The 16,129-nt window shown below is 30.7% G+C and overlaps 1 protein-coding gene across 1 annotated transcript in view; it reads left to right on the forward strand.

Moving 5' to 3' along the window:
- Positions 1–16,129, forward strand: part of Smp_135790 (dynamin-associated protein, putative) — a gene marked incomplete at its 5' end in the record, with an annotated part of 63,365 nt that overhangs the window by 43,725 nt on the left and 3,511 nt on the right. The window contains 7 exons of the mRNA XM_018791120.1: positions 2,041–2,144; positions 2,959–3,065; positions 4,198–4,264; positions 6,276–6,482; positions 7,945–8,190; positions 8,825–8,992; positions 10,878–11,093. Of these exons, the coding sequence (XP_018647352.1) occupies positions 2,041–2,144; positions 2,959–3,065; positions 4,198–4,264; positions 6,276–6,482; positions 7,945–8,190; positions 8,825–8,992; positions 10,878–11,093 (1,115 nt within the window). The remainder of the gene's footprint in view (positions 1–2,040; positions 2,145–2,958; positions 3,066–4,197; positions 4,265–6,275; positions 6,483–7,944; positions 8,191–8,824; positions 8,993–10,877; positions 11,094–16,129) is intronic.

Below are 16,129 nucleotides of genomic sequence, written 5' to 3' on the forward strand. Positions count from 1 at the left end.
TTGTCAGGTCTTCATTATTTTCTTTTAAACTGAGGCTTGTTACCGTTAACAGTGATCGGCTAATTGACTGAACCTTAACCGATCGCGACTGATATATATATATATATATATATATATATCGATTTTATTATCGGTATGGTAATATTATTCATACTTATTATTGAATAGATTTGCCAGCATATTTTAGTAACTGGTGACAAAGTTGTAATACTTAGTGATAAGTCAAAACCATTCATATAATGATTAGTGCATATTCTAAAGATAGTTTACTTATCATATACGGAAAATCAATATATGTATGTAATTTATAAATAATATCCTAATAAATGGAATATTGATCGCTACTTCAGAAAAGAAATAACCGAATTAAATTAATACATTATTCAAACTTGTTTTAATATAATGCTTTTATGAATTTACTCACTAAGGCAACAATCTAAGCCATATTACGATACGTTAAAAATCCTAACTTCTACATCATTAGACTATGACAAACATATCATTATTATTAATCATTTGTCTAATGCTCGGTTTATCTTTCTAGTTGGCAAGCTCAAAATAGATCGTATTTATCATGCAAGTAATGATTCAAACAAAATGTTAAATATGATGAATAATTTTTTCTGGCTACAGTGTATACTTGTTTACCAGCTGACTTTTCTTAACTGTTTTTTTATGGATACGTTCCAATGACAGGTTGATTGCAGAAATCAAACAAAAAGTCATGAAAATATACATGTTTTAAACCGTAGTTTTTTTTCAATAATCTTCTGATTGGCTGTCGAGACAACTAACAATGTTTCATCAATCTATTCACCTAAGTGTAGTTTTTTTCATTTCTGTTATCATTAGCTGACCACTACTTCTTTAATTTTCTCACTGTTGTCATATTAACAAATATTAATACCGTCTAACATTTGTTGAATATCTATGGCCAAGCGAGATGATATCTCTACACTAAAATAATTTTACTCTATTGAGTTTAAGACAGGTCTTATTTTCAGTTCATTTGCTTGATTTTTAAGAAAAAACGAATTAAATCTCATATACCTATTTGTTGATCGGTTGCCTGAAGTTTGGGTGAATTTAAATTTACTCACTGTTGTATATTTACGTAAGCATCCCAATGCGTGATTGTTTGTTCTGTTTTTGCAATTTTTCCTCCATTAGCTTGATGTCATAAACTAATATATTTCTTTTATTTACATAGGTTTATATTTTTATTTAACCTAAACTTCGGAATAGTAGATGTTTGTTCTATTCGCAACTACTAATATTCAAACGTTTTTACCAAGGTTACTACCATTATGGACTACATAATATTTATTTTATTCATTTCTTTTTGTGGTGTACTATCCTTTTAAGCTTTTTTCTTACTCTAAAAATGATATATTTCTTATGGTGAATGTTTGTTTCTCAATTGCTGAATGAATCAGTGTTTTCGTCAGTCACCTAGTTTTTGTAGATTATTTGAATTATAAACTGTATGTAGTTTTCTATACAGTAGTATTAATCATAAAATGTTATATGGTTGACCTTTATAGGTCCTAATTCAATATTTATAAGAATCCGTTGTGCTGATTACTAAGCAATCTCATATTTAAATGTAGACTTTATCAACTCTCTCCTAGCTTTCGTCTTAATACTTGACAATTATCATTTGTTTTCTGAGTATTTTTCCACCTTTTTGATTAAATCCATTATCATAACCATTACTATGTATAATATAAAATTGTCTATTTGTATAACATCTATTGCATCTCTCATCATTCATCTTGTATCAACTATTATGTCTTACGTAACTTTCTTCTATGGACTAACATAAGATGACAAAGAAATTGAATGCAGATAATCAACAATAACTATGTAAGATAAGTTATTGTATTTTTTGTTTTGTAAATGGAATTTATAATTGGATAAATTTTTTTCAATATTTTGGATTTTAATTATTTAAAGATATACTTTCCAATTTCGTCTTAGGTATTTCGTACACTTTTTCTACTATTTTCAGTATTATTTTTATATATTTTTCATCTTAAGTGGATACTGATATTTCTAGAAAACTACGTGAACGTGATTTTGCTATTAAAGAACTTATCAAAACGGAATTAGCCTACAATAATAGTCTTATTGAAGTGAGAGATGTAAGTTTGTTCGAATTGCTTCTTTTTTCACTATATTTTATTTAGATGTTTGAAACTATTTATACTTATATTTAATTTGTGTAATTTATGAAACAACCAAGTTTAATCGATTTCACTTCCAAATAGACCATATCCTTTGTTTTAGTTATGTAATATAACTAATATTTCATAAATAGTTAGTTAAATGTAAACTGAGTTGACATTGTCATACGTCAACGGTACATTACTGAATTTCAATACTGGTTATTTTGAAATTTTGCTACAGCAAAATATTATGTGGGGTTTTTTTACAAGTTAATATACACAAGTGATGTTAAAGCTAAATGAACTGGTATTCATGGTCAAAAGTACATATGAATTAGTTTCAAAGCGTCACTTTACAATTGTTATTCATTTTAGTTGAATAGTTCCTTTTGTACGTTAGTGAAGATTACGATTAGTTTGTTAATTAATCAGTCAAGCAGTCACAAATTTCGTAGTTATTTCACTGCATAAATAAAATACGTTAAATGTCTATTAAGCCATATATGCAATCCATTTATAACACGTGATGTGTTTTATCTCTGAATAAGGAAGTGGTTTTCACAACTATGGTGTTATCGAACACAACACAAAGAACTATGATCTATATTACATTTTAAAGAAAAACAATGATATTTCAACAAAGCTGTACTTGTTTACTTACCTAATCATCAAAATGGTTGTGACAGTCTTGACTATGTAATTACAAGTGACCAATGATTCATAGACTTAGATATTTTGATAACTTCACTGTTAATTGTGTAATTTTTTCTCTATTTCTGGTCTACATTAGGTTTTCTATAAACCAATGAAGGCATCAAAAATGTTAACTTTGCAACAGTTGAATGATATTTTCCCTCATTGGAATGAATTGATCGATACTTCGACTGAGTTTTGTCGGTAAGCTAAATAATTCAATTTCTTTATCAATATTTATTCTTAGCACACTTTAATGTATCAGTTGAAATAGTCTTATTTCTTTTATTCACTGTCTTAATCTCATCTAACTGTGCTGACGGGATACAAGATCGGGGTGCTGAGTCCCCAGAAACCACTTAGCAAACGTCTCTTTATTGTAATTTTACTTTGGGAATTTGAATGTCTCATTTTCGCTCCAAAAGCCTCCGCTTTTACCTTCAGTTTATATTTTCCATTTGAAAGGACCTTAAATGTTTGCTTCCTCTCTTAATAAGCTATTTTGTAACATTTTTTACTGTATGTATGTGCATGAGTTGTGTATTTGTTTTTTGTGCTTCCAACTGCGTGTGGAATGTATATTTTCCTCGACTAAATCTGATCTTTTCCCTCTAGTTAGCAGGGCTAGGGCTCAGTGGAATAACTTAGCTTGCCCTCTTGTTGTGTTTCTGCCTTTCATTCCGTTCGCCAGTTTTAGGCGATATTGTAATATTTTCTAACGTAACAGAAACTTAGACACATCTGTCACTACTGACTCTATGTTCACCACTACTGATCCGCTCCAGTAGTCATCACTTTTTATCCGCCAATGGATTAGAATAAATAAACCAATCTCAATATTTGTTAATCGATCATAAATGTTAACTATTAATAGCTTTGAAATATTATATATATATATATATATATATATATATAGAGAGAGAGAGAGAGAGAGAGAGAGAGGAATGGGGATAGATAATTTCCTTATATTAAATTAGTATCATAGTAATCTTGGAAGTAACAAAGAGGGATGTCAATATTTTTTCTACATATAATTAGTTCCCTTTATACGTTTGAATCAATCAACAGCAATAACAATAATAATTAGAATGATCAATTATTCAATCATTGTACAAGAGAATGTAATTTCATTACTTTTCTCGGTCTTTATTCAAGAAATCGCTAATAGATCGGATAATTAGAGACATCCATTCGATTCGTAGTTCGTTTTTATCCGTTTTTTAACTGAGTTTTGCTTTTAATGCTTTTCGTTTAATTAGTTGTCACCGTAAAGGGTCGTTTTGTTTCGTCAGTGAGTTCATTTTTGTTATTATTTTGTTTGTTTCTTGTTTCTTAGTGATTTAAATGATTATGTTAAAGACGATTCATCTCCTCAGTTGATTAGTCGAATCCTTTTGAAACATGTATGTAAGTGTTTTTTTTCCTTATTCATTATTTCCAATATTTTCCAGATTTCCTCATCGTTTTGATGTGGCCGATTCAGGAATATTAAAGCTTAGGTTACTAAAATTAACCAATTGTCATCGAAATATATACGATCAAGAAATATTTTATTCAATCTACCTTCCTACAATAGGTACAGTATCAAAAAACTGTAGTGTACAACAGAAATAAAGAATGTTAGACGCTGGCAGATAGCTAAAGCTTCTAATCATATCTCTTCAAACTCATACACGATTGTCCTGATCAACTGTCATGAAATAATAGCTACTCAATGGACGAAATTAATCACAACTAAACATCTAAGATCCTCAATAGTATCAACATGTGAAAGACACTGATAATATTTTCAGCAGATATAAACACCTGTTAACCTTAATTTATTTTGAAATGACATTTATCCCCGAATAATGGCACTTTCCTACAAAAAGTCATATCCATCAACACTTGGCTATTGTAACTGCATGATTACCTGGAAATTGTAATTCGTTTGTGACAAATTCACCTAGACATTTGTTTGTCATTTTCACTACCCACCTCCCTCCTTTCCAAGTTTTTTTCTCCCTATTACCAGACTTTCCTTCGCAACTCGAACCCCCACCTCTAAATATCATCATCATTAACCTTCCAAGACCAAATATGTGTTGGGGATGTCAAATCCCCAGAACTTACTTGGTAAATGGCTTAGTTTTGTAATTTTATTTTGGAAATTTGAATTTAGCTGTTTTCGCGCCAAACGCGCTCTTTTTACCTTCACGTCATATTTCCCACTTGTAAACTATCTTAAACGCTATTGGTCCATTGTTTCTTTGTGTGTGCTATTTACTAATGATGCTCAAGGACAAATTGTTGCTGTATAAATGCGCTTGACTTTTTCCCTTATTTGATTGCTTGTACTCGGCTGCTTACGGAATACATATATATTCCCCTACTTGCCTTGGACTTCTTCATCTAGTTAGCGGGGCCTGGGACAACAGATAAGAATAGTTTATCGTGTCATTGTGTCATTGGCTTTCGTTCGTTACCGCAGAATCGATTTAGTTCAAGCATATCAATATGGGATCATAATTTTTTGAGAAAACTACAATAAAAGCTATTTTTGAACCTTTAACGTTGGTATTAAAAAAAGAAACATCTGTAACTAAGTATCTAGTATACTGTTTGGTAAATAAATTCTGTTTCTAGAACTCATATGAAGAATCCAAGTGTAATCCATTCACTTGAATTCACTCTGTCATCATAATAAACAGAATGGTTACTTCTGAACTGTATTCCAGTCGATACTTATCTGTATGTTGTTTGGGTAAATGGAGATGTAAAAAACTGTAAGGATGTGACCTTTAATGTATATATAACCTATGTATAACTGTTAAATCATCTAAAGTCTTTTTACTTAATATAAACATTCGTTTGGAAATTCTTCATTAAATGTTGGAGAATCTACACTTAGATTCATCCAATTGTGTTTGCGTAAATGTATTCACTCATTTGCAATCTTTACGGTACATATGATTTTCTAGAAATATAGTTTCTATTTCGCTTCCTAACTCGGTTCATAGCTCACACATGTGATTAAGCACTTTTTTGTAACCTGCTTGTATATATCTCTGTTTTCAGTTTATATAGTGTGAATGTAAGTTTTGTGAAAATCGTGTCATATTGTAGATTAGTTTGAAAAAGAAACTTCACTATTTGTTAAAAAAATAAATTTCATGAGTCCTTACGTAAAATAAAACCATTAAGCAAAGCGATCTTCAATCCTTCCATCTAACAATACTTCCAGCTGATTTCTGTATATTGATGATCATTAAGATTCTCTGTTATCTTTTATGCTTGAAATAATGCTTTATAACTGTTATTCTGCACTAGAGGCATTATCTATGTTCTATGTTTCTTTTTTTAAACTGAATATTTGGATTCTTGAAACGTTTCTATCTTGATCATTGTCTGTGATTTGTTTCATTTACATTGTAGATCCTTAAATTTAAGGTATATCGTCTATATTGTATTCAACAACGTGTTGCATGTGAAACTTTACAACATTGTCTATCGTCTAATTATCGTTTAAATCAATTGGTAAAAATATTTGAAAAAAATACTAAAATCAAAGGTTTACCCCTATCTTCATATCTGTTGAAACCAATGCAACGTATAACAAAATATAAATTAATCGTTGAAAAGGTATGTCTTATAATCATTGTACATTATTCAAGAGTTTTATACATAGATGTCAACATCAGAACCTCTTAAATAGTAAGATAAAATGCTCATCAGAAGTTACTTATTTCATGATTTGTGTTTTCCTATTGTTGATATTTGCGATTTAAGTAATCATTCTCTGTTGCTGCATATACATTCTGATCGAATATCTTGTTGTTGTTTATTTACATTTAAAAGTTGATATTTTGCGATATATGTTTGCTATAGAACTCGTTATTTGAAATGGCCTAAATTTCAATATTGGTTTTCACACTCAGACTCGAATTCGATACCCATCTCTTAAGACTTCAGAGTTCTATTCACATAGGCCCCCAAATGCCCTGGTACGGCCGAGGGCGTAACTATCATTTGACGATCCTATACCCCAATAAAGATTCATCAACCCAGTCCTGAATGTAATACCATTTGAATAGTTATCACTTATCCCCTAGTGTTCGTATCATTTTGTAGTGCGTTATTGTCATACCATTGGGATGTAAGTAAGCTCAGTGACTGGATTTCCAAGGAGGATCGGAATTTTTCTTGAAATTCATCTTATGATTACTGCATGAAAGGATTATTGTGTTCATCGTCTCAATACATGATAAAGTTATTGATTTTTTTATTTTTTACTTGAACCATAGTACATGTGTTGGTCGGATGATGGTTTTTGTCATGAATAAAGTTATGCATAGTAAAAATGAGATTAATGTATTAATTCTTCTGCCAAATATGACATTTTTACAACACCCTTGTTTGTAAACTATTATATACACTTTGTTGTTTCCATCAGCGCTTGTTAGAATCGGTCATTTCACTTTCAGAATATTTTACTTCAAATAGATCGATCATACTGATTTCAAATGATGAGATTTGACATTATGGATCGTTTGCTTACAAAGCTTTTCAACTTGTCCACGGAGTATTGTCATTTCATACAACTATGCTCAAAATGAAAGTTTCATTTGTTTAGCGTCCGTCTATGGATTTCATCTGTATGCCTAGAAGTCTAGAAGATGTTTATTCATTAACCTCAATACCTTACCATCGAAACCTTTATAGTTGATACTCTGACTTATGGTGTTTTGTAAGTATGACAAGAAAGGCTTATTCGAAAAATAAGATAACCACGAAAGCAGTTTGAACTCAGTTATATAGTTACTTCCTTTTTTTCCTCTTCGTTTAACGCGTCCTTATAGTAAATTTGAATTACTTAACACTGTAATATGATCATTTAAATTATGAATAATATGCTACAGAGTATCGAAAACGTAATATGTATAATAAGAAATGTCAGTCAAATTAATCGAATGTCTACAATAAAGTTTTTTCACCTTGCATTTGTGTATATTTTGCTATACGTTTAATCTATTTATGTAATATAACGTCGATATATGATATGATTTAGTTTCTATGTCTAGTGTTCATTTCTTCCTTAAATTAGATTGCAACAAATACGCATATTTCATGTCCAGACTACGATGAAGTTGTTAAGGTGAATAATTTGATGTCTGTGCTTTTAAAGTCAATCGATGATGCAATTGGATCTAAAGATAACCCTAATCGGATCGACTGGTTCCGTTCACGATTAATTGGCGCTGATAAATGGCTTTTAGATTGGTTATCTGATAATACAGCTCAAAATCCTCATGAAAGACCATGTTTAGTTCATTGTGGTACACTTTATAAAGTAAGCTGCGATATATTTATATTTTTGTATGATAAAAATCCGATGAATTGTTATGTTCCTCGACGGAGTTAGTATTCTGTTTCGACCTATAAAATGCTTCTCATCGCCACTTTGACATGATGTCAATTTTCGGATCATACTATTTTCTACTGGTTTTTACTGAAATTTAATTCATTTGATCAGATCACTGTATTTTAGCTCTATTCATTAAAAAAAAATCCCATACTAGGACGAAACGTCTGTCCAGTGCTTCCAGGTTTTCAATGGTGGTCTTGCTTAGATCGACTTACGAATTCAACTGTGAAAAAGACATCTGCTTTAAATATGCCGCAGATAAACCAGTGCTCTGTTATCGTCTCTAACATTGTTTCTTAATATCCCTATTATGGTTCCTTTCATTTATATATTCTTTGTACTATTCATCATGTGTATGCTGGTTTCGATTGCGCTGAAATTGTCTCCTGGGTCACTTTTTAGACTAACTAAAATGAAATCGTCCCCTTCACAAGCCGGATTATGTAGAACAAAATGCATATACTAAGTTAAATAACTCAACGTTCATTCGTATAAAAATCACTATTTTTAAGCACAAATGTATTTTTAACATAATTTTCCTATCATTTATTATCTTCAGGCTAAAAACAACCGAGAATTCATTTGCTTCTTATTCAACAAGTATTTAATACTAACTACACCAAATTATAATACTAATGGACGGTTATTCCAATTTCCGTCTACAAATCAATTGAATGAAATAAAATGGTCGTTTATATTATACAAAGAACCATTAGCATTGAATCAAGTGAGTAGTATCTGATTGGTTACAAATATGTATGCTGTTTACTTTATAAGAAAATAACTATATGAATAAATTATTTATTAATCATAGTAAATCTCTTAGTGACAAGTATAAGTAAATAGTTTGTTTTGAATATAGGTGTATTCGAGTGTGTGTATGCGTATACTAACCACTGGTTTGTGTGTGGTGAATGTGCACAGCGAATTCTACGTAATGAATTTTAATTTATAATCCGGTCGATACACAAATTAGTGAACGTGTGAAATATAACTCTTTTTGATGCACATTTGACGTCTTGGTCAAACATTTGGTTCATTTGTTTTCTAACTGTACTAAATATTACAAATAAATTACGTGTTTTACATTTGCTCGATTCAAATAATTATGAATGTTAACTATGTGTACTCACGAGCAATTATAAAAAGCTTAAAACTTATCTCGATCTTTAATGCTGAGAAACTCAGATTGAAGCATATGTAACTATTGATGTATCTTCTTTATTCTCTATCCTATCAAGAAAAAAAATACTAGTGATGAAAACATTGAAATTCAGTGAATTATTTGCTACATTGTGTTAAATATTTTGACGATACTGACTCTTGTATATGTAAATAGTAGTGTTTACCATAAGGTCGATTAGGGATTTGGAGTTATTTTATAAAATAGAAGTTTGAGTTGTCATAATAAAATACTATTTTGTTGATACTTTACGTATTGCGATTTTTAGTTTTTTTTTTTAGAAAATAAGTTACATAAATGTATACTGTACTTCGTCAACCATTACCGTTTAAGTTTATTATAAAGTTTAAATTAAACAAACATAATGTAAGAGTGTATTTTCAGGCTTGTGACACCATAAGATCAGCGTTAGTGGAAATTAAGGGTAGGCTTTCAAAGGAAGAACAACAGAATGTTGTCTATGAAATCAACTGTCGTGGTTGTAATGTAGCTTATGTGGGAGAAACTTCAAACGACTGAATGTTAGGTTGAAGAAACACAATGTTTCAAAAATGTTCCCAAATTCTCAGTTAACCTGACAAAACTTGAGGATAGGTCGGTGGTATAGTTACATGCATTAAAAACAGGACACATGACCGATTTTCGAAGGGACCAACATATTTCAAAAAAGGTTTTTAGCACTCATAAAGAAAGATTGACAGCAGAAGAGCTGTATATATGGGCCAACAAGAACAGCCCAAAACCGAAAGGATGGTATTCAACTAGCAACTCCTCGGTAAATTTTCATTAACAAGTATTCGGGTCTTTTCTCTATCCAACCTGTTTATTTCACATGCATCGTTATTCTGGTTGAAATTAATGTGGGTTATTTTAGCAATACAATTATGTACGTGATGGTTCTCAATTTACAAGCACATCGACGATTTCGCCCCCCATTTTTCATGTAAGAAAATTAACATCTAATATCAACTATTAATAACTCAATCTTACACATAAATACACACAATTCTTTCATCATTCATTTATCTTCACATTGTGAACTTTTCACATTATCCTCATATAACTGACTCATGTTATCCTACTTACTAAAATCGACATCTAAGTGTGATTGGTTAATCACAGTAAATATTTGATTTGATTGTTAAATGTTATATATTTCTTTGATAATTTTGATTATTATCGTAATGAAGTCCAGATAGGTTTGCGGAATGAAATGGAGTTATTAAAATTTCAATCACTAAAATTATTTCAAATATAATTTTCACATTTAATGGCTTCTCTATACTTGACATCCAATATTTGTCAAATTATTCATTCTAATATTGACGAATATTCGTATACACAATATCCTGTTATTTTAGAAACAGTATAGCATTCATTTTCAATGCATTCGTCCTTAATTAAACGTTTCTCATTGTAATTCGTTTAGATATATGTATTTAAAGGTGCAGTCAGACAAAACTCTGAATCAACATCTTCAGTTTTTAGTAGTTACTCAATAACACCTCAGTCAGCACCATACAACAAACCTACAAATGATGAACTTGTACGATCAGTATCCACTTCTACATTAACTGAATCAACCGAAAATTCCAATATGAATATTAGATGTCAATCTGAAATTGTAAAATACTCAACGACAAATGTATTCTCATTATTTAAACGAAGAAATTCTTGGCAACCTATAGTAACTTTAAAAGCTCCATCAAATGAACTTTGGTAATTTTATAACTTTTGTTTAATTTCTACATTGTGGTATTACTTGTTTTCATGGTAACCAGTCGAAAACATTGAACTCGGATCATATTTTCATTAAGAGTTTTTTGTCAAGTGTATGTGTAACCTATGAGATCATTTTAAATTAACCCTGGCCATCAAGTCCTCATTCTTACTAGATCAGTAATCTGTATTATAAATTGGTGATCCTTTTAACATCTGGAACCGTTGTAATCTCAGCAAGATACATTTTTTGGTCTAAAACATTTTACTCCCGAGGTTTCAACACTGGTGTCATTTCGTAGTTTTACATCATGGACTTTCAACCTTACTTAAACAACCATTGTAAACCAGGAATCACTGGACAATTGTTTTGTCGTAATGTGGAACTCCTCTGGAGTTGCATATCCATGACCCCGAAAGGGATTGAACCCAGGACCTTCAGGCTTCACACATGACAACGGCTTAACTAAGTTGACATCCAACAGTTTAGATTTCTAACTTCAATCTGTTAGGAATATTTTATGACTATTATTCATTGATTGTGGTGAAATTTGTCTCCGATCTGATACTGCTGAACATGTGTTGTTCTAGTTTCTCACTTACCTCTTGAAATTATTCCCTTGTAAGTATATAGGGATATTTTAGTATAGACGGCTGTGCAGATGTTTAGACTTTGCAGTTTTACATTATGAACTGATCTCACTTATTTTATTTTGTAAGTTTACTAAACTTAAAAATGTCAACTAGCAAAGATAACATTTCAAACAGATCAGTAATGATATTAGTCTAAATACAGAATTAGAAAATTATCTTTGTTTACGTGTGTGTACAAACATCCTCTTATTATTTCTTTTTTTTGTATATGAATCACATAGTGATCTTTGGGTATTAATTTTGAGAGATCAAATTAAAGCTGGAAGTAATTTGTCTAACTCACGTTCTTCTTATTCACCATGTAAGTTAAATCTTCTATATGGCTATTTTTAATCGTACATGACATAATTACTAGCTTTAACACATCCAACATATTCATTTAAACACACATTCTTTTTCTCACTTTTTCTAGTTTCAGTTTCTTCAAAAAGTGTTATAAGAATTTTTCGTTGTTATATTCCGTCATGTATTGTATTGTTCTGCTTAACTCAAAATTAGCTTTGTTTTTATCATTATTTTACATAACTTGTTCTATTCTATCAAATACAAATTCGTCTACTTGGCTTCGGTCATACTCTAATCGTATGATCTGGGAATAATGCTCTGCTCCCCAACCTAAAGTAGTTAGACCAGCGTTCGAACTGTCGATTGAGAATTTATAAGTCAAACATTTTGACCGCCTCCATCACATAAAACCCTCATCATTTTAAATAACTGAAGATCATAATTAGTATCATGAACACAAGCTATCTACTTGGTGTTATTCATTTGAGTTAAATATGTTTGGCTATATCAAGATGGAATAGTGATGAAATTTAGGGACCTCAGGACTCAAATGCCAATAAGTTAACATTTATTTCCGTTGGAATCTTACAAATCAAACAGATATTCATTTTAAAGTTTGCTGAAAATATGACACTGAATTTTCCGTTTCTAATTAAGGAAAGCAGTACACATATTAAATCATATTGTGTTAAAAATTAATAGTTTATGAAGCTTAAAAACATCATTTTTTATAGATATTTATATTTGTTCTATAATAATATTCAAGGTTATTTTTCTACGCCCATTTACTCATATTTTCTTTCTGACATTCAAAATTATGATCATATTCCCTAGTTTAGTCAAAGGAATGATTAGTTATTTTCTGGTCAACTTCGTCAATTTATCTGTTTCTTTTCACGATTCAGTTCTAATTTTAGAAACAATGTGAAATACATACTTAGCGTCCATTTGTTGTGTAGGTGATAGCCGATAATGTATTGAATTAAGAAATTGATAGACATGTCAACTTAATACACATAAATTGACCAAATAATTTCCATTGGCTGTCGCCTTTGTGGCAGTTTGTAGCTGACGATATCTGTCGCATTCTCATCGTTATAATGTTTTATGTCTAGCACTTTCGTCCACTTATTTGTTCACCAAATGAGTGACCCCTACATATCAGAGTATGATTTTCATTAGCGATTTCATTTCAAGCTCAAGTTTTCAATCTATTTCTATTTATTGATCCTGGATTTTCGGCTACGCTATACTCACATATCCATAGCAGACAATTGTGCATAACTCCAGACGCTTAAAATAAAATCCTTGATGTAATTACATTTTAGTATCTAGTACTCATCTCTTAAATGAATGGAAAAATAACTGAAAATGCTTTGCATAACACATTACCTCATCTTGACGTGGGTTTGTTCTCTGAGCTGGATGGTTCTCTGAACAAACCCACGTCAAAACCACCCACCTGAGCTACAAATCTTTTCCACATTACCTCATCATTGAAAGCGTGACGGATAACATCACGCTAATCTCTTCGTGTGTCCACATAGATCTGGATCAATCAATCAGCAGATATTTTGAACATATGATCTATATCTAACTCTAACACTACTAATATTATTCATAATAGTGATACTAATCCAGTAAATTGGTTAGTGTATCTCATATTGATTAACTCTAAACTTTATTAACATTCCCACCATCATTAGCCAATCATAACTCACCTATAAGTTTTTGTTTCATTTCAATGACTCCCTGCTAACATTTATTCTCTAAATACTGAATTACTTTCTTTTTTGATGTTTTTTTCTTTTACACTTTTATTTAAAGCATTGAAAAATGAATACCCACAACATTTACTGTTTACGGTTTCAAAAGTTTGCACTAACTCACAAGGTATTTCATAATGTTTCTGAAGAGTAATCTGATATTTTTTATATAAGCCCTTTCCAATAATCACTGTTACACTACATTGTACTTTGCGCAGCTTTCAATTTGAATATTGCGATATTTCTAGAAAATATAATGTGGCTTAACAATCTTTGCTGTAGCTAGCTAGCGAGAGAAAGCAGACACACATCTGATGCATCATCTATACTTGACTAAATTTATCTTTTAAATTACTTCATCCAGGTTTGTATTTGTACTAGTCTTAATTAAACAGTCGAACAAAATTGCCCGCGGTTACATGATTTAGCTTATCCAAGTTATGACAGAATGGTTTGTCAACTATGGTCATTTCAACATTCGACGTTGATAGCAAATCAATCTTATCTGATTTCGAATACATTACTACTTATTATTCGCTCGACTATTTTCGAAATTTGGAGTTGTATGGTTCTATTTCCTTGATGTAGATTTGAAAAGGTTGCTGATCATATTGACACTCATCTGTATTCCTGGTAATTATCACTTATAAATTATAAAACCGCATGCTCTAAATTATAAAATACACTAATTTAGTCTTTGAAGCCTTACATCTTAACACTCAAATAATTTGTTCTTATCAAAACAAAATGTTCGTGTAACATATTTACAAAATACCAGCCCCTTGGGATATGTCTCTTGTTTGATTATCACAGGTGCTGAATTTTCAGCATCTAGTCAGCAAAAGAAAAGTCCAATAAGTATCAAATCCTGTTTTATAAAACACCAAAACACAAATCTTGGCAACTTAACACCATTGCAGATATCCACTGATCTATTTGTTAATTATAACTATTGAATTCCATTATTTTTATCTAAATTAATTGTTGTTGAATTACGTTCATTCCTCTAGCTGTTTTCTCGTTTAAAAGTGTTTATAATATTAGAAATTCACTTGCACAATGGTGAAAATATGTTAATGAGTTTTGGTACAATATCGTTTATTGACCTTCATCGCTCATTACCTACTTACGTGCTCTAGAAATCATCGCTAAAACTGTTTAGCATAATGTGATGACTACCATAATCTTCCTATTAAAAAAAACCAGAGCACTTATTCACTTTTAAAACCAAGAATTGTTAAGGCCAGCGTTTTATTAAGTACCTCAGGAATACTAAAAATCATCACTACCAGGCATCAAGTAACAACATACTATTAACTCGGATTTCTATCATTAAACCTGACTATTTGCTACTGTACATTTTCTTTGTTTTAAAAAAATAAATAACCTTCAATATTATTCATATTTTGTCTAGTCTCACTTCTTTCCCATTTTATTTTAGTTTGTTTTTCGCACAGTTTAAAAATGTTGCCACATAGAAGACTATTCATCATTTTATCACTTCAATGATTCATTAAAAAACACTTCCTATGTCTTATTATTAATTTGGATACATACATTATGTTTGTCTATTTCTTTTTACATATGTTTCATTTCAGATCAATTTGAAGTTCACTTCAAGATCAGTATTACCGATCAAATGTGGAAATTTTGTCAAATATTTGCTAATCAATCATTAATAGAATTTAAAACTTCTGAAACGTTAAATTTTCTGATACCAGAATCTTTAGAAAAGTGTTTACATATCACTGCCTTCAAGTCGTTACCATTTACTAATTCAAGTAGGTGATTTTGTTTTGCTGTTGGCTCACAAATTTATATTCAGTTGTTGAGTTATGTTTTCAAATCATGTAGAGACGGTATTAATCTATAAACTCATTAACTCTTAGACTATGTCATATAAACTTGATTAAAATCTGCACGTTAGTCTTGATTCAGTCAGTAAAGACATTGCTCAAAGTCAGTCCCGGGAGGCCATATACATTCATTCTTTATGTTCCTTTAGATCTTCAATCTCAACATAATATCATAATTTGCATCCCACAAATTCATTTATTTACAAATAATATTCTCATATATTTAATCTTTTTTTCCTGATTACTGACACAATACTCAATTATACCGACTTCTTGAGATGGTGGAGATTTGTAGCTCAGGTGGGTGATTTTGATGTAGGTTTGTTGTCTGAGATGGATCGTTTGGTCGTGGAGCTTTCATCGTCCTTCTAAACGACATCATCAGCACAAACTTCGGGTAG

Source organism: Schistosoma mansoni (genome assembly GCF_000237925.1).
Source record: "Schistosoma mansoni, WGS project CABG00000000 data, supercontig 0238, strain Puerto Rico, whole genome shotgun sequence".
Taxonomy (NCBI): domain Eukaryota; kingdom Metazoa; phylum Platyhelminthes; class Trematoda; order Strigeidida; family Schistosomatidae; genus Schistosoma; species Schistosoma mansoni.